This window comes from Xyrauchen texanus, chromosome 49 (genome assembly GCF_025860055.1).
Source record: "Xyrauchen texanus isolate HMW12.3.18 chromosome 49, RBS_HiC_50CHRs, whole genome shotgun sequence".
In the NCBI taxonomy this organism is placed as follows: Eukaryota; Metazoa; Chordata; class Actinopteri; order Cypriniformes; family Catostomidae; genus Xyrauchen; species Xyrauchen texanus.
In genome coordinates this window covers 7,681,757-7,701,269 of record NC_068324.1, presented here as the reverse complement: position 1 = coordinate 7,701,269, position 19,513 = coordinate 7,681,757, and the positions used below count along the sequence as shown (strand labels likewise).

The window sequence follows — 19,513 nt, the reverse complement described above, 5'->3', positions numbered from 1 at the left end:
GCAAAACCAAATAAATGTAGCTTTTTTAGGTGCCTGTTTTTCTCTAATCTGTATATTTTTTAACATGATCTTGTCACATTTTGATATAATGTTAAATAAAATACTTCTTTGTAAAATAGTGCAGAATTTCATAAACTCGAATACATCTCAAATATTCCATGTGCAAAGGAAATTGCTGAATTGTGAACAAAAATATCACAAAAAAAGCATTTTACAGACCCAGACTGATCAGATTTTGAATTCGGCGACAGCAGATTCAAAGTTCTGCTGCTGAAATCGGTCTGTGCTTACTGAAATTGAACCACTGCCCCCAGTGGCTGAAGCTGGATGTGTTTTTTGTGTGGACATGCATCAACTCCATTTTACCAAGTAGGTATAGCTGCAGGACGGAGATCTCCAATGGAAGTGAAATCTCTAAAATAGGTGTGGTTTCTACAGAAGGGGGTGGAGTAACTCCAAAAGGGGGTTGCACCAACTCCAAAAGGGGGCGACACCTCCCCAGATGGTTAGGGAAAGGATTAGGTAAAGGGATCCCTATGTCTTTGGGCCCAAACTTGATCTTGTCACATTTTTATATAATGTTAAATAAAATACTTCTTTGTAATATAGTGCAGCATTTCATAAACTGGAATCCATCTCAAGTATTCAGTGTGTGCGCAGGAATTCTAGATTGAAAATGCAACCTCCGAATCATGCTAATTATTTGAACGAGATTAGTTCCTTGCTTCCATGGGACCAAAACCCCTGCTAGGAGAACATACATATTCATATTTAACTAAAAAATCACATTGCCCAACCACCTGTCCTAAATATCACATATTATTAGACATCACAAATATTCAGTGGCAGACTCATGCATAGTAACCAATCAGGATTTGCAGTCTTTTTTTTCACCGAAATGCACCAACACACACCCACTCACACACATACACATATCAATATCCCCTGAGTAAAGAGAGCTGACATATTCAAACCAGATACGGACATTGTAAAATTTCCACGGCTGATGTAAATATGTGCAAGCCAGGCTCAGAAAACCTGACGCCAGCAACAGATGGAGGGTGGCTTGTAATTTCCTGGGCACAGCTATTGGAGATGCATGTCGTGCAGCTGCTTGCTACAGTGTGTGTCAAGAAAAACAGCATCTGGGTGTGTGAGAGAGAGAATGAGTGATCGTGAGATAAATAGAAAGAGAAGAGCCTGAACCACTGAATGATTGAACTGACGGGATTGAGAGCATGACACTGTGGCAAATCCCAGAAGTTTTAAATCATTTGGTGTTAAGTGCAAGAGATAAATAAGCTATTGAGACTCCTCCGGTCAGAATTCCTCTAGGAGTGTCGCAAAATGGCCTCCACGGCAGACAAGGCTGTCACCAGGTGCCATACAGACTGATCTCACTGTGAATTTGGTGAAGGTAGGTTGAAAGTTCTTCATATAAAATCTGTCTCTGCTTACCGAAATTCGTCCTGTCTGACTGGCCGATGCTGAGAGTGTCGATGAACATATTGGCAGATGTGAGCTCCAGTTTCTGGATTAAAGATCCACAGATTTCGGAATTTATAAAGCAAGATTTTTGTTGTAAATGGCACAGTAGAGTCAACATGAATGGATATTTTATCAACCATGCACACTAAGCCAAATCTAAACCTAAACGTCAGTAGAGGGAAAATATAATCTTAGAGGGTAAATGCAGCCTCCAAATCATGCTCATCATAGATTATGTGAACACAATTACTTTCTTGTTTCCATGGGACCAGGACCTATGTCTCTGAGGCTGCTCAGAACTGCCACAGGAAAAGGTAAACACATTTGAATTGATGCAAATGTCTGATGGGAAATGCCACCTTTCAGTAACTGAGTTTAACTGAGTAGAATTGGGTAAACTGAGTAAACCGACAAAATATTTTTCGTTGGTCTTAGTAGGTTCAAGATGGTCTAATCGCTGTCAAGTGCTCGAAATCCCTTTAAAACCAGCAAACAGATCAGTCTGACCAGACTGGGAGACCAGTTAAGACCAGCTAAACTTAGGCTAGTTTAAGCTGTTTTTCTTTTCCCCATAATGGTGACAGTTTCTGTCAACTGACAGGGAGACTGGTGGGCCATATTTCTGTGACGGCAAACTACAAGTGCATGAATTTTGCATCAGTGACAGTCCAAGGCTCCAGGGGATGTGGCAGTCCTCCATTCGATTAAATGTTTTCTCATTAGGCTACTTGTAATTGCATTGTGTGTAATTTAAACATGTTGTAAATTGTGAGACGGAACATGATTTGGGAGTACCAGACAACAGAATCATGGTGAACTACAGTGGCCTGGAAAACAATTCTTGTCTGGCTTCTGAAATCCAATGAAAATACAAAATGATGAAAAAAAAAATATATATTATCCTTATGCCATCTTTTCTCCTTTATGTTCTTCCAAACCCATATGACTTTCTTTCATCGGTGGAACACAAAAGGAGAAGTTAGGCAGTGTTAGTCTCAATCACCTTTCACTTTTATTGCATTTTTCCCCCTACACAATGAAAGTGAATGGGGACTGAGTCTGTAAGTAAATCCTTGGATCCTCTTGGAAGTGTTTTCCAGTGTTGGAGCCATCTGTCTTACTAGCATCTGTCTTGCACTGGTCAGTGAGCCTGATAGGTTGGCCTGGAGACATGTGTACATACCAGGACCCCATTATAACAGCAAACAAACAGTCTGCTCCACTGAGAGCCAGGGAAGTGGTACTAGTATGATAAACTATTAACTCTTTTCCCGCCAAACACGGAATTTTCCGTGTTTTATGAAAAAACGCTTCCCCGCCAAACACAGAATTTTCCGGGTTTCCGTGTTTTAGGTGTTATACGGTAAGGAAGACCCCTGCGCATGTTTTGAAAGAGTACGCAACTCTTTGATCAAAGAAACAGACTGCGATCGTCTCAAACATGAAGAAGTGGAGTATGAGAAGCTCAAAATATCAGACATAAACATGCCTTTTTCTCAGCTTTTTGTCTGAAATGTTGTTTTTTGACAAAACCTACCTCTGTTCAAGTCGCAATAAAAAAAGAACAAATGAAGATAAAATAAAATCGTTTTTTTTGCCTAAAAGCAGAGGCTCAGATCTTTATTGTGATATATAGCATCTTCATATATTCATGGAAGAAAATATTCTGCGGGCCATTAAAATTTAGCGAAAATCGTCAAAAACCCTGGCGGTGGCTGGCAACTTTTTTTTTAAAAACGCTGGCGGGGAAAGCTGTGGTGCAACAATGGACTATATACTGTAAATAAATAACCATTTCATGATTTCCCAACTTCTGCTGTAAGACAGAAATGTGGACTAGCATTTGGACATCAGATTATGGGTAACATTATAATATAAGCCCTAATAGTTTACTCCACAGAACATCAGGGTGAGTAAATGACAATTGAATTTAAATTATTTTCAACATATATTCAACTTTAATATATAATTAAAATTAAGAGTTACTTGCCATTTGGCCATTAAATATATAAAGAATGACAATATTATACATGGTTATTGTAAAGAAATACATTGTAAAACAAACTGTAAAAGTCAAATGGTAAAAATGACTCAACTTGCATGTCTTTTAATGACTTTTTTTCTGTCTCCTGTGCCATGTGGTGGCACATATGTTGAATATTCCTTGCATAAGGCCACAAACATGGATATAATAGGATACAAAAAACAAACACATGTTGTCAAGTTTTTGTGACAGATGCAGTTTTACAGAGACAAATGATGCTGCAAGTGACAAAATTACCCATGCTGTTTGTCACTAATATGCAAGACAGAAAAAGAGTGCTATACAATCCCTTTGTCCTGTTACTTGTGTCCACACTTACCCATAATCTGATGTCCCTGCTAGTCCACATTTCTGTCTTACAGCAAAAGTTGGGAAATCATGAAATGGTTATTTATTTACAGTATATAGTCCATTGTTGCACTACAGCTTTTGTCTTTAATAGTTTATCATACTAGTACCACTTCCCTGGCTCTCAGTGGAGCAGACTGTTTGTTTGCTGTTATAATGGGGTCCTGGTATGTACTCGTGTCTCCAGGCCAACCTATCAGGCTCACTGACCAGTTCAAGACAGATGCTAGTAAGACAGATGGCTCCAACACTGGAAAACACTTCCAAGAGGATCCAAGGATTCAAGAGGATCTTTCAAAACTAAAGGGCTCTAAAACTGCATTTCTCAGTATGGCTTTAGTCTGGAAAACAGATTTTCTTGGCATACTTTTCTCCTAGCTAAAACCCAAATCTCCCAAAATCCCTTCCAAGCAATACTAGACTTGAGTGGCCTTTCACAACATTTGAAAATGTACGCATGCTCTGAGCATCACCATTTCATTAAAAATGCCTTCAGTGTAACACATGTGACACAAAAATAAGGCAATACACATTAAACAACATAAAATGTAACTTAAAACACATAATGTACATAACTGATATATATAAAAAGAATAAAATTACAATATTTTAATTACATTAAAATATAATCAAATGTAATGGATCACGAAGTGACTTCTGTTAAGACCTAATTTTTGTTTTTCACTTTATTTAAAAAATAGTTTACAGTAAAACATGTATTGTCTTGTTAAACATAATATGTTCACCCTTAACTATTAGGTGCATAATCATTTTTACTTCTAAAATTATTATTACTATAATTTTTTGATTACATGCATTGTCTTGTTAAATAAAGTGTACATTTTCACTCTACATAGTACAGTTAAACAAAAACACATTTTACTGTAGTATTTTTACATTCCTTTTTCTTCAAGAATTACATTTACAACATTTTCGAGTGTACATTTTCCTCATGATATAAGGTGACATTATAAGTGTCTTAACAAAACAAGTGAAAAAATTGACTTCGAAACTGGCTTTTGCTGGATGGTTCAGAGGGTCAACAATCAAATTACTGCTATTAGAAAACTGCTGCCAAATAATCCACTGAAAATATATGATACACACAACAGAAAATTTAAATTCACTTTGATTTAGCTCTGCTCAATGGCAAGACCTAATTTTCTTCTGATATGCTGTGTTTATCAGTGTTTAGCAGAGGATGCCCAAAGTGTTTGAGCTGGGAACCAGGGGAAACTTCTAGAAACAGTTATTGTGTTGGCAAAAATTTTGAAAACATTTATTAATCAGAGACTGTGTTGTAATGGGAGATAATTTACACACTCTCCAATGATGATGCCAGCTGGCTCTTGTCACAGCTGCTGCGAAGAGGTCTTGTTATTCAGTCATCGGCTTGAGTATGTGGATTTTGCGATTAAAAACCATGGATGCTTTCTATTTTTGAACTTAAATGTGAAGTGTATATATGTGAAGTAAAACTTTAAGGATGTCATTCGTAGGTTGAGTTTCTCAAAAAGTGTAAACACTGTGGCTCTGTGGTGCTATCAGTACTTTGATCTGTTTGCTCATGCAGCCAGACATAGCAATATTGGCTCAACTAATGGTGTGATTTTGGGGGCGGGACAACATGTTTGACTGCTGTCAGTTCCTCAGATTTCTAAAAACATCTCACCTCGTGCAAAAGATAAAAAAAATGTAATACTGAAGACCATTTTTATTTTTTGGGTGAACTATCCCTTTAAGGTAGTGCAATGTGTAAATTCACGTGTTCTAATTTTATATTCTGGATTTGTTGTACAGACACATCGAGAACTGGCCCAGCTTGCAGACGCTAAGAGATGTTGACATGGAGCTGTACACTGGACTTCAGAGACTGTGAGTACCACAGTTTGCACACACTCCATTAAAGCAATGCTAATCTCACTTAGAATTTTACGCCACTGAGCGCATTGATTGCCATGATAAAATGCAGTCAGACAGGGATGTTGTCACACTACATATAAAAATCCTCAAATCAATTCTCCAAAGATAGTTTTTTGATACAACATCAGTGAGATATTGGTAGCAGTAGCATGCTAGCATGTGCATTTTTTTTTTGTTTTGTTTAGTAGTAGCATCAAAAATCTTTTCTAGCCAGCCTCAACTCCCCAAGGCCTACTTTAAAACGATCAAATAATGCTTCTGAAGTAGCCAGAAAATATAATTACATCCCCTAACACCCTCCATCTGGTCGTGCGATGGTGATGGAGGCTAACTTGCTTTACCTCATCCACTCTGCTGTGGTGAAACTCATATAATCACTTATTGCTTGAAAGCACTGCCTCTCCACCTGATCCTCATAAGAATGGCTTCCTTCCTCTTCACAAGAGTCCCTCAACATCCTCTTCCTCTCTTCACAGCTCAGTCCGTTCATGGAGACCCAGAGCAAAGATTAAAAAGGTTCTCATTAGCGTTTAGCTATCACATGCTCAAGGCTAGTTCCTTCTTGTACTTTATATCAAGGGTACAGGGCAGAATGTGGTCACAGTCTGTCACTTGAGAATCTCTGCCAAGCTGAGAAGAGTTGGGAGGGATGGCAGTTTGGAGGGATCTGCTAAAAGCACATATTTACTAAATAATTGACTGTTTGCTAAGCTCTGTCCCTTTTGCTAAGGTTTTTCAGGCTGGGTTTTAGGTCTTGTTTGATGTTTTAAGTCTGGTTTTAAACATCCGTCTGCTCCACCATTCACGATTCTAGTCAAAATTGGCAGTCAGACAGTAATTATCAGTGGCAAGCAGCATGTTCGTTGATCTTACGTCTCTAACCTGATGCTTAAAGAAATATTTTGATGTAATCACTCCCTCCCATGCTTGTAATGACAAGAGAGTGCTCTGTGCAAATAAACATCTCACAAATGCCAATGAATTTTTTTTTCCATATACATAATTGATTCCAGCTGTCAGCGTAGATAAATCCGGGAGCAAGGATGTAGGCTATTGATGATATTCTGCCCTTAATGACGCTCCTTGAGGAGAAGAGACAGTCTGAAAGAGAAGATTAGATGATGCTTTTTCCTTTTACTTCCACATTTCCCCTTCTGAAACTGCTGCAAGACGGCAAGGCAATTAGCGGCCCGGTTAGCCCCTAGCTGCTGTCAGATCCATTTTAAATGACATGAACCCTCTTTTTTTAACGAACTCACCTACTCTTAGACCACTGATTCGTCTGAAAATAGATTATTTTAAAGGATATTTTAGGCTTATCATTGTAATTTAGCATTTGACATTAGCATAACCTAAAGGGGGTCGCACACCGAACGCGCAGCGCCGCGCAGCGCCATGTCTTCTAACACATTATTCTAACACATTATTCTCTATGAGTGTACACACACCGGCGGCGCCATTCGGCGTCTGTCCGCGGCGCCCAGCTACGGCTCAGGACCTTGTTCAAAACCCTGCCGCGCCACAGAGCGCCATTTACATAGTTGTATATTAAATATACATTTATTTGTCTCAAATCGTCGTTAATATACATACTGACTTCACCCTGTGCTGCAATATACATTTAGTTTAACATTCCTAATTTAACAGCTTGAATAAAGTCATATTGGAAAAAATATATAACAAACATAGCCCTTTTAAAGCTTTCATTTTCCCCTGTTGTGCCATTTTTCAATACTCTACCATACTAACCATACACTCTTACATAACATATCGTCAGTTACGTATATAATAAAAAAGAATATATCAAATAACTTGTTTGGTTAACGTTGTCACTCGGGTTAGCTAAACGCTAGCTAAATAAATACTATTGTATGTAACATAGTTGCCAAGACAACGGATAACGTTACAACAAAATAACAGACTTAACAACGTGATAGACACTTTTACTCGATTAACGATCAAACATCAGCTATTAAATTAACATAAAAAATAAATAATATATCAAGTTAAAACTCACCCATCGTGCAGCTCTTCTAGACTTCTACCAGGAGTTGATTCAAAATTCAGCTCGCGCGAATAGAATGTGCGCGTCCAGTGTGCGATACCTGTGAGTTGTTCTAGACGTGGCGCGGCGCGGTGCTGCGCGGCGCTGCGCTTCTCGTTCGGTGTGCGACCCCCTTAATTGTTCTTTGCCACATGTGGTTGATGGATTCTTCATTGTATACATAGCATTAAGGTTTCCATAGAAACAATTACATCTTTTCCACTAATTTTACATGTGTATGTCATAAAGAATGCAGTGTTTGGGTTCTTTGTTTTGAAACATAACCCTTACAAAAAATTATAATCTAGAAACACAAATTTACAAATTTACAGGCAAATGAGCTTGTGATTCGAACATAGATGTTTGCCAAATGTTTGCAGCTCTTCACCGGTTGTTGTTAACTTCCGGCAAACCTTCCGGCAACAATGGACAGTTCGGCGTAAAGCTCATTTTCATGTTGAAATTATCTGTGGTGAATTTGTGGCAAATTTGCAGGGAACTCAAATTTTTTTTATGTGGCAAAACCATATAAAGATTTTTGTTTCTTGTTTTAAAAAAAACAACAAAAAAACATATTAAGCCAGTCAAAGGTGGTTTGCTGGTCCTACCTGGCCACTAAACTGCTCATGCTTGCCTAGTTTGATGGTATTAGAGGGGCTTCAGACAGTTGTCAACTTGTCAAGGTGGGAGAACAGTTAATCTAGCTGAACATTAGTTTAGTGAGGCTAGAGGTCCAGTCTATCCAAGCTCATTCTAAGCTGGTTTAGTTGGTGTAACTGGTTAGAGGAATGAGGAAGCGGGATGGCGAATCCAACTCAAAGGTAATATAACTTAAAAGACGTTCGCTTAATAACGTAATAGTAAAGCTGCACATATAAACACTCAAACTCTCTGGGAATGGCATCGGCCAACACACGACATGTCAGCTGTGTTCTCTCTCTCACTCTGAGGTCTGGCCCCTTTTTATTTCCCCCTTCTCTCACTGTGAACATAGAAACAGCAATTACCAGCAATTAATCTCTGGTGAAAACTTTTATCGCTTCCTCTCTCTCCTGACGAACACTCGACCACACCCTTGTCTCCACATACCCCCACCGCCCAACTCAGGCCGGGGGAACTGTCCAGCCTGTCCACCCCCCTTTTCTGGAGAGGAAGTCTACGACAGCCCCCTGTGCCACCGGCCTGTGACAACCTCAAACTTAAAAGGCTGGAGTGCCTTTTGGCACTCCAATGGGTGATCCGGGCCTTGGCATCCTTCATGCGGTGGAGCAATTGGAGCGGGGCATGGTCCAAACAGAGGGTGAATGCTCGTCACAACAAATAGTAGCAGAGAGTGAGGACTGGCCACTTGATGGCCAAACAATCCTTCTCTATGTTGCTGTACGTCGTCTCTCTCATAGAGAGCTTCTGACTAATATACAGCACTGTGTGCTCCTCACAATTAGTTTTGAGCTAAATGTGGGCAGTAATACATGTACTTGTACAAACTCCCGTAGCTGAGCTCCCTTGTTATACATCCGGGATTGACGTTCTTGCACGTATAGAAAATTCTACATTAGTGATAGTCACCTCAGTGTGTGGTGTTATAATCTCAGGTCAAGAATGTAATGAATTTACTTTTTGCTCTGTGATGATCACTCCTCCCAATTTTCCTTCATGAGGTCTAACATGCCACAGGGCTTAAGCCCATATAACAATAAAAATGGTGAAAAACCCATGGAGGCTTGCGGGACCTCTCGCACTGCAAGTAACAGGGGTTCAAGCCACTTACACCAGTTCCAAGCATCTTTGTGCACAAACTTATGAATTATATTCTTTAAGATCTTATTAAATCGTTCGACCAAGCCATCCATTTGGGGATGGTACACGCTTGTCCGAATCGATTTAATGCTCAATAATTCGTACAGCTTGTGTAGTGTACATGACATAAAAGCCGTGCCCTGATAAGTGAGGATTTCTTTAGGAATCCCCACTCGGGAGATAATATTGAAGATTGACTCCACAACACTACATTCTGAGATGTTGCGCAGCGGCACTGCTTCCAGATTTCACGTTGCATAACCAGGACTAACGCAAAGCGATGTCCATGTGCTGTCCATTCTATTGGCATGACGAGGCCCATGTAAATTTGTTCAAAAGGAAACTTGATCAATGGAAATGGCACAATGGTGCTTTTCGAGCGGCCGGTGGATTCACAAGCTGACATTCACTGCATGCCACACACAACTGGCGAACATCCCCATGAATTCTCGGACAATAGAAACTTACCTTGAGGTGGCTTAGTGTTTTCCCCTGTCCCGAGTGACCTGCCATCAGATTACCGATAACGTTTCCTGATGGCTCTTTGGTATCAACAACTGGGTTGTATTTTCATTTGTCCGAGTGTCCTGTGTCACTCTATACAACCAATCTTTTATAATTAAAAAATATGGATATGTGAGTGCGATGCTCAGCTGGACACATTGACTATCAATCACTTTCACTTGGTTAAACACATACTTCAGATTTTTGTCTCATGACTGCTCTAGCGTTAAATCCCCTACCGGGAATTCCCTAAGGGTGGGGGAGGATGACACCTCCTCTTCCCCAGCATCAGCCTAATGTGGAGCAGCTGCAAATGGCCCAAACCACGGCTCCCACGCCTTCGCACATCTCACACTGATTTACTTTCTTGCAGGACCCATCCAGACACAATTCAATAATGATCGAAAGGCTGGCCAATTAGTTCCCAAAATTAGCAGATGGGTGAGGCAAGGACTAACCACTGCCTCAACATTATGCTTTTGTCTCTAGAATATTACTCTGATGGTCAATATAGGATAACCATGAATATCCCTGTGCACACACCTCACCTTCACCAGATTATTTGCCTCCAATGCCCCGTTTTGAACCAAGCATTGATGAATGGATTTTCGATTGCAACCTGAATCCATTAAGGCTTGGTAAGTACCCCCTTAATACTCAAGAGAATTTGGTACATCCCTGTCTGATTGGGGGCGGTTTGTGGGGTGTCGGGTTTCTGGATCAAGACCCCCATCTCCATTACTGAGGACTGCTCTTGAACATGCCCACACTCGTGGCAGCAAACTCCTTGACCTGGGACGAAGAAAAGGGAGAGACAGGGTTTGTGGAAGCAGAAAACCCCCATGACCGTGGAGCCAGTCTTGCCAGAATGTTTCCCCATTTCTGGGGAAACTGAACAGGAAAGAAGGAGGGAGGGGGGAACAGGGGAGGAGACATTAGATGGGGGAAGGGCATGGGGTGTGCCGGCCTCCGGATAATCTTCCAGATGGTCTTCCACCATCTGGATCGCTTCGTCCAGTGATGCCGGTTGGTGGCACTGGACCCACTGTTCCCTTCAGCAACTGGGAGACGAACTGCTCCAGCACTTTCAGGTTAACGACATCCTCTGCATCGCTGCCCTCCTTGGCAGGCACCCACTGCCGGTAGGCGTCACAGAGCTGCTGGGCAAAGGCAAACGGGTGGCTGAGCTTGCTCAGCGTTAAGGAGCTGAAACACTGGCCATGTTCTGGGCTGAGGTTGAGCTGTTGAGCCATGATCTGGGGTTCCCCGATTAGCAGCGGCAGAAGATGGTCCACCCAGTGTTCTGGTGGCCACATAAGAGCTTTGGAAGTGTGCTTGAAGAGCTCAAGGTAGGCCTCCGGATCATCTTGAGGCCCCATCTTGGTGAGCAACACGTGAGAGTGATGCCGGAGATGAGGTGGCTTCCCCCTCTTGGGGTACTAAGCTCTGCAGCACCCACCGGTCCTCTGACTGGGCCCGAAGGAGTGCCTCAAATGATTTTACTGCTCTCTCTTAAGCTCCATGAGGGCCTGGTGTTGGCCCTAGTGGATGCTGGCAAGGGACCAGAAGACTTCCTCCAGGTGCAACGGCTCCATGTCAGCGCATCCTTCCTCTAATTCTCAGGATTCGGCACCAGTGTAAAAGGCTTGAGGAATGAGAAAATGGAAGAAGGCAAATCCATCTCAAAGGTACATTTATTAGTAAAACAAAACACATTCACCTACCAGCGTAACGGTAAAGCTTCACATATAAACACTCAAACGTTTTGGGAATGGCAGCAGCTAACACACACAACTTATCAGCTGGGTTTTCTCTCTCACTCTGAGGTCTGGCCCATTTTTATTTCCCCCATCTCTCAATGCGAACATAGAAACAGCAATTACCAGCAATTCAACTCAGGTGAAAACCGCTTCCTCTCTCCCCAGACGAATGTTCAACCAGGCCCTCACCTCCACAGTTAGTGGACCAGCTGTTCTCTTAGATTTACCATCAGATACTAAACTGGTTTGCAGGCCTTAGATGGTTTAATTTGATCTAGCTTGTCTTTTCCGGCTGGCCAAACTGGTCTTAAGGTGGTCTAACAGCCTGGCCTAGCTGATGCTAAGCTAGGTTTCTGGCATTAGATTGTTTAAACTGGTGTAGTTGGTCTTCCAGCTGACCTGGCTGTCCTTAGCTGTTTTAAGATGGCTTCACAGCCAGGCCAAGCGAATGTTAAACTGGTTCAGCAGGTCTTCCAGTCTGTCCAGCTGAAAAGTATACTCTAAAACCAGCAAACCATCTTAGGCTGGCTTAAGATTTTTTTATTTCAGCAAGATGTAGGTTTGGAAGTTACTGATACATTTTTACTTGTCTTTTGCATTCCAGGTCCATCGTAAACTGCAACCTACGTGTGATTCAACCAAGAGCCTTTGCTCAGAACCCCCACCTGCGCTACATGTGAGTTTCAGAAATGTCTAAACTCTTCTTCTGATTAAACAGCTCATTTAAAAGTTCATGCTGTGTTTTTCCAAGACTGATTCCCTCTTATACTATTAAAGATGGATCGTAGATCGCAATAGATCTTCTTAACTAGGCCACGTTTAGCAAATTGGGACAATGCATTTTTCTGTCTTTGGTTTGCACAATTTTCCAAGTATCATGGCTTACAGTCCTTTTATTCAAGAGATGCCTTGGCCTTCCATGAATATTTTATGATGATAAAGTTCTCTGCAGTATCTTACTGAACACCTCCACAGCCATTTCTCAAAGTGAGCTTGCAAGTCACCTAGTAGAGGCCAAAGTTGGTTTTAATCTCAAAAGAGCAGCTTGGCAGAGTCCTTGTTAACATATTAGCTTTGGCTCTAGTCGTTTAATGGTTTAAAATTGAGGATATGCTGCTATGCTGTTATATTTTGTCAAACAAAAGTGCCACTCTATACAATCAATTGATAATGCTAGTGGTATTTGCATCCAGAAAATGGAGGTTATATGGTTGAATACCAGTTTGCTGGTCTTAACTGGACTTCCATCCAGGTCAGGGTAGTCCAGCTTGGTGGTTTTAAATGGGTTTTGAACACTTATTAGCTGGTCATTGTGGGAGACCAGCTAGACCAGCCTTAACCAGCGTAGACCAGCAAACCACCGTAGTCTTTTGAAGTTACTGTTTACTTTTTTCCAGTAGGGTAAGCCAACATGAAATTACATTCTAAAAACTACTAGTTGTGGGGGAGAATGAAATGAGAAAGTGAGAGAAAGCGTTAGAGTGATGATTTACTTAATGAATGCTGAATGGGACGAGTGTGACAGGTCTCTTATTGCCCAATTTCCTGCTGGTGAGTGGTGGAAAGGACATTGAGTCGTGGACTGTCACCTCCACACAGTCCGCACCAATTTGATCTGTCCATCATGGCCTGCAAATGCACTGCTTATTTTCTTTCTGTCATAAAGAGACATAAGAATTTATGTGTGCTCCAAAGGAATGTCTACCCTTTGGAATGTTCGAAAACACTTTGTGGCATCTATTTGTCACTACACAGTATGTCCATTGTAAACACTTAAGTAGGGTATGCAGGCAAAATATTTCATGCCATGCTTAAGGTAGGTCCTGGACAGTGGTAGTCTGCAAACTCAATTCTTAAGTTCACTTCTACACCCATTGGAGGAAGGTGCCTGAGACAATGCCAAATCCCAAACCTTTATGTTCACCAAACTCCAAAACCCCTTACTTTACCTTTCCTGCCTATAAACACCAGTCTACACAAAAGCAGGGCTATTCAGCTCCGGTCTGGGTGGGCAACCATCACGCAGAGTTTAGTTTAAATCCTAAACAAACACCTAAAATCCAGTTTACTGTTTTTCAGCTTTGTTTCAAATGGACCTGGCATTTTTCTGCATCCTCTGCATTTCTATACATCAAATGCACCATTCTGCAGCTTTTCTAGTGTGTAAGTGCCCCAAATCCATGTGAAAACTGTATGATTTTATGGTTCTTTAAGATTGTTACTTGTCAGCCTGTACAATATTATCCCATTTAGATCTTGGGTAAAAGCCACGGTACACTGTACAACATTATGTCAGACTGTATAAATTTAATTGTAGCCAAGTCTATGGACCTAATTGTCCCAATGGACCGCATTGACTGGGTATTTTACATCATCTGTCTATAGTTTGAGCTGTCACATTGCATGACTGAAACATGACATTTCAGACACTACCAGAACTTTGCCTAAGGCTAACTTTCATAGCAAAGTCAATTAATCGACTATCGCTGAAAACGTCATACTAAGCGATCAAAGATTGCAGATTTTGCCAATGACAAGCTAAATCTTTTTAACAGAAATGTTTTTAAAATTTAAGCCAAAATCATTCAGAGTGAACCCATCTTAAAACTGATGAGCCTGTCAGGCACTAAGTGATGCATCTTCCCCCAAAGTGCTACTTGTGCTGCTACACATGGGGCAGCTGTGATACATGGAAATTAACACCCATTTAGAAGTCCTTATTGGGCAATCGTGATCAAGATAGATAATGGTGTGTCTTCCTCTTAGCGCTCTTTGGTGTTCAAATTCAATATGTGAGTTTTAGATGGAGAGTGCTGTGGCAACAGTTGTAGAATGTGATCCAGAGGGCTGGCAGATAACTAGTAGTACCACACATTCTTTTTGGGCCAGTATTCTCAGTCCTGTGTATGGAGCCTGTTGTGTTCATTGAGCTCATAGAGATTTAAGAGTTAAAAAATCCCAGAGATTTACAAATGTGCCATTCACAACATTACAAAAACGGGTCAGGTCCCGGGAAACAAAGCTGCAGTGTTCTGATCATTTTCCCTTTTTCATGCCCCAAACATTTGATGTGGATGATTCATACATACAGTACTAAACTTTCACATGGAGTTGAAGTTATGGCTCCACTAGAGCTAAGAATATGAACGCTAACAAACGTAAGTTTTGCTAGCGGACAGACATCCATGCTGTAACTGGTGTCAAACAAAAATTTAACTCTGGCAGTGATAAAGAGGTTTGGCTTTTGTTCTTTGTATTCCACATACAAAAAATGGCATTCAGGTTTGGAAAATATTTTGAGGAGAGATAATGAAAGAACTGTAATTTTTGTGTGAACTATTCTTTTTAAATGGTGGTTTTATGGTTATCTGTTTGCAGGTTAGGCTAGTCTGTGCGCTGAGCACTTTGTTTATGCTCCTCTTGATTCTTCTTTTCTACACCTTAACATCACATTTTGGGGGTCTCTAGAGATTCATTTAACTCTGCGATTTTCTGTGTTGAGGGGGCTTTTGCCTCGTGTTAATTCCTTGCTTTTTATACCTCAACCGCTGAAGGAAATTTGTTTCCAACCGCTTTAGATAAAAGACAAATAAATCAATACAGTGGGCTGTTGCTTTCAACTGGCTTTTGTAAACCTGCTTTTTGAAGTGGGCAGTTCGCTTTCATGTGTCTACTGGCCATGTGTGCCAAAATGAAAGGTTGTCATCTGGATTTTTAGAGGGGCATCTTTTTCATTGGCTAATGTGAAAGCAGACATAATACATCTCTAGGAATGGTTGTCATAGGTAAGTTGTAAAGGTTATTCCCATGACGAATGGCAGAGGGAGACAAGAGACTAACTCTCATTAAAATCGGCCAGGCCCCTCACTGCCTTTGCTTGCACCAAAATGTCACTTTCACAAACTCTACTAGGAAAGATTCCTTTTTATGAATCGCTTGTAGGTTGTGTTAATTTTTGCACTTTTGAAAATGTCAATTTGACAAAAATGTCAAATTTTGTCAATACTTCATGTCACATTCATTAATTTTAGTCCATTTTACTCTGACTGAAACAGCATATTATATTTGTCAATGAAAATAACATTTTAGTTTACCGTTTAGTAACTGTAACATAACAGACCAACAGTTTTTAGTTGTTTTTCTATGTAAACATGCTCAAGGCTAACATCTTTGACCATTGCACCACGGCTTGCTGTATTTTTTTTTTATTCTGAGTGTCTATTTGCACCCCAGTGTAAAAAGCATCTGCCATACAGGGCAGCTATTTGCACCCAATAGTCCGAAATATACAAAAATCTAAACAATAGATGTCGCTGCAGTGGCGTGAGATGTGAAGACGGTGTGTGAATGTATATTGATGTCCTAACGACCACGGTTGGAATACATGTTAGGTCCCACTCTTTTCCCCATTCGATATCCTGTTTCTACTCTTAATATTTCCTTTAATACTACTTACAATAATACATAAAAATGAAGATTAAGGTTGATTTCAAGCAGTGATTTAGTCGTGGTGAATGTCGAAGGGTACATAGAAGGGTTTGATCTGGAGGTGGGGTCTGTTGTTCACACTCGTTTCCACGGCTCGGCATCGCTTGAGTGAACATTGCATCACTGTATTACTAATATTGTAGTAACCATGTTTTTGGCAGAAACCATAGTTTTCAAACAATTAACCATGGTGTTGTTAGTACAGTAATATGGTGGTAATCTAGTACAATGGTTAATACTGTGGTTTCTGTAAATTTACTGAAAAAATACTATGGTGAAACTATGGTTACTGTAGTAAATCCAAGGCTATTTTTCTAAGGTATGGTTAAGGTTAGGTTTAGGGGTAAGGGTTAATGTAGTTTGTCTGTGGGACTCTAAATAAGCACAATAAACACACTGCAGTGATGCCCATATACTGTATGTTAGTATTTAAATATGGGTGCAAATAGTATCTGACACTATCTGCACCAGGGGGCAATTAGTATCTACCATTATTTGCACCAGGGTTGGCCACTATTTGCACTGGGGTGTACATAGCATATACCATTACTTGCACCAGGGTGCAAATAGCATCTGCCTTTTTTTTCTGTGCCTCCCTGGAGTGCAGCACTTTTTTAGAAGCTGTGTGAAGTTAAAAATAACTTTTAAAAATGTGTTTCTAGACACTTGCGTTCTGTTCTATTTGTTTCGTGCATCTAGCCTTTTTTAGCGCAAGTACAGTTCGATCAGAAGGTCCACCTACACAGGCTCTGCCTATGGCTGTTGATTTGGACAAAAACCCTTACATCTAAATCTAATTTGTGTGATATGTCAAACAATTTCTTTTTTTAAAAGTAGCCCAATTCTAAGCGACCCTAACGTTCTCTTTCACACTCTCTTTCTCTAAAAACTAGCCTTGTCTTTCTTTAAAAGACATCACTTTTAGACCTCCCCTTCTTTTTGGCCTTGGCATACAAACTCACTTGTTTCATCGTTCTCCATCATTCTCTCTCTCCCTCTGTCAGTCTCTCTCTCTCTCTGTTTCTGAGATGACATTATTTATTATTCATGCCAATGTTGATGTGGCTGCTGTTTTATTCCCCTCACAACGGGAGGAGGAGCGCTAAAATGGCTTACATCTTTTCCTCCTCTGTGAAATAACTCCAAAATGGGCCTTTGACTTTGTGGTTAGTCAGTCAGCCATGTCTCAGTTTCTGAAATGCGATAGGACGCTCATCAGTAAAGGAAAGAAACTCTATTGTCTCTGCGGGTTTGGAAGGCCCCTGAGCCTCACCGAGAGCTTTATTTGGCTTGATGAAAGTTGAGTGCTCAGAGAGAATGCATTAAATGCGTTGACACCATCCTTTTCGCTCATTAAAATATGTATTGTATATTAATGATGATGCCTGTTTGTGATTTCAAGTAGCTTTATGAAACATTATCTTTAACTCTGAATTACTAATTCCTTTCCTGGAGGTGTTATTAGCATTTCTGAATTATTCATTTGTGGCAGGTGAAATCTAAAGTTTATAGGGATAGTTCACCCGAGAATCACAATTCTGTCATAATTCATTCACCCTCATGCTGCTCCAAACCTGTATGACTTACTTTACTTTCTTCATCATCTCCACAGAACGAGATGTTAGGCAGAATGTTCACCATCCTCAGTCACCATTGAATTTCATTGCATCTTTTTTCCATTTAATAAAAGTAAACCGTTTATGTGATTGGTGTACTGCATTGTTCAGATACAACAACAGGGTAAACCTGTTCAGTAAACAAATTATTTGAAGAGGATTACTCCAACTCATTGTAATTTAAAGCAATAGCTGACCAAAAATTGGCTGCTATACCAGATTCATGTTAGCTTTATGGAATGTGAATAGTTACTTTCAAAGACAGTTCAGTTTAAAGTCAGTTGACCACATAGGTGCACAAATAAGACCAAGAATCAAACTTTTTTGTTCATGTACTGTAGCTGAACTAGTAGAGCATGAACAAAAAAGTTTGATTTAAAAGATGGAGGAACACATCATAGAGTACTGAGGCAGATTGAAGCAGAAGTTATACCATATTGCTGCTTGTCGGATTTCACATTGTTCTATTCATCGCATTTTACTTCCCATTACAAGCCTATGAATCCCGAGAATGAGTCCGTCACTCATCATGACCCAATGCCACATCACAAACTTCTGAAAGACAGTTCCCATAAAATTCAGACAAGAAGAGTGACAGATGAAGTCAGCTTTCTAGAAGGGTCATAAAGTTATATTTTTAAAGATTTGTGGTACTCCCTGACCCCAGAACTTGTATCTTCTCCTGTCACGGCACCTGTCATTTACTTTTTCCATTAATTTCTCCTTCGCTTTCTTTCTTTCTGCTCTAAAGTTCTTTCATTGGTATTTCTGAGTTTGTGTGTAGAAAAAAACTAGAGCGTTGCACTTGCGATGCAAAGGACTTGTGTACGAGTCCTGAATAGCATGTAAGCCGCCAATTGTATTTTTCATGTCACTTTTTTATAACACTATAGGTTAGGTTTAGGTTTAAGCTTTAGGGTTGTTACGTATGTTTTGTTAATTTAAAACTCGATAAAGCATTAATCAGTTTGGGAGAACATTTTGATATTACATTACATATTAATAATATTTGTAAATAAATTACAAAATGTTTAGTAATTGTTTCAATCTATTAATTCTAAAGAATCAAAGTATTTGACATAGATATTTGATATACAGGTATATCATGTTAGATATTTGATATGCAAATGGGAATCTACCCAGCTGTCTTTAAAAAATGGTTTGTATTAATCCTTTTTTAGTAATCATGGATGGTCATGGAAAAGTCATGGAAATTTTGCTGGTTAATAATTCTTCCTGAAATGTGTACAAGCGCAAATACACTTGCAAACACACAAAAACTGAATAAGAGTTTCCCAGAATTGCAGGCTCTAAACTGATTGGATGGTGTTATGGAATTTCATGGAATCAAGGTTTGCAAAGTTTTTAATCATTACGCTGAAATCATTTTATGTTTACAAGGTACCAAACTGCTACAATAAGTGCTTCTGAGGAACTAATTCGATTAGATTTGCTAGAGATTTGTTAAAGTTTGTGAGATTTGTGGCATAAAGTCTTT

General features: G+C 40.1%; 1 protein-coding gene across 1 annotated transcript in view; it reads left to right on the top strand.

Moving 5' to 3' along the window:
* Positions 1 to 19,513, top strand: part of LOC127640471 (NT-3 growth factor receptor-like) — a 245,771-nt gene that overhangs the window by 49,278 nt on the left and 176,980 nt on the right. Inside the window, exons 2-3 of the mRNA XM_052123066.1 lie at positions 5,681 to 5,755; positions 12,516 to 12,587. Coding sequence (XP_051979026.1) covers positions 5,681 to 5,755; positions 12,516 to 12,587 — 147 coding nt within the window. The remainder of the gene's footprint in view (positions 1 to 5,680; positions 5,756 to 12,515; positions 12,588 to 19,513) is intronic.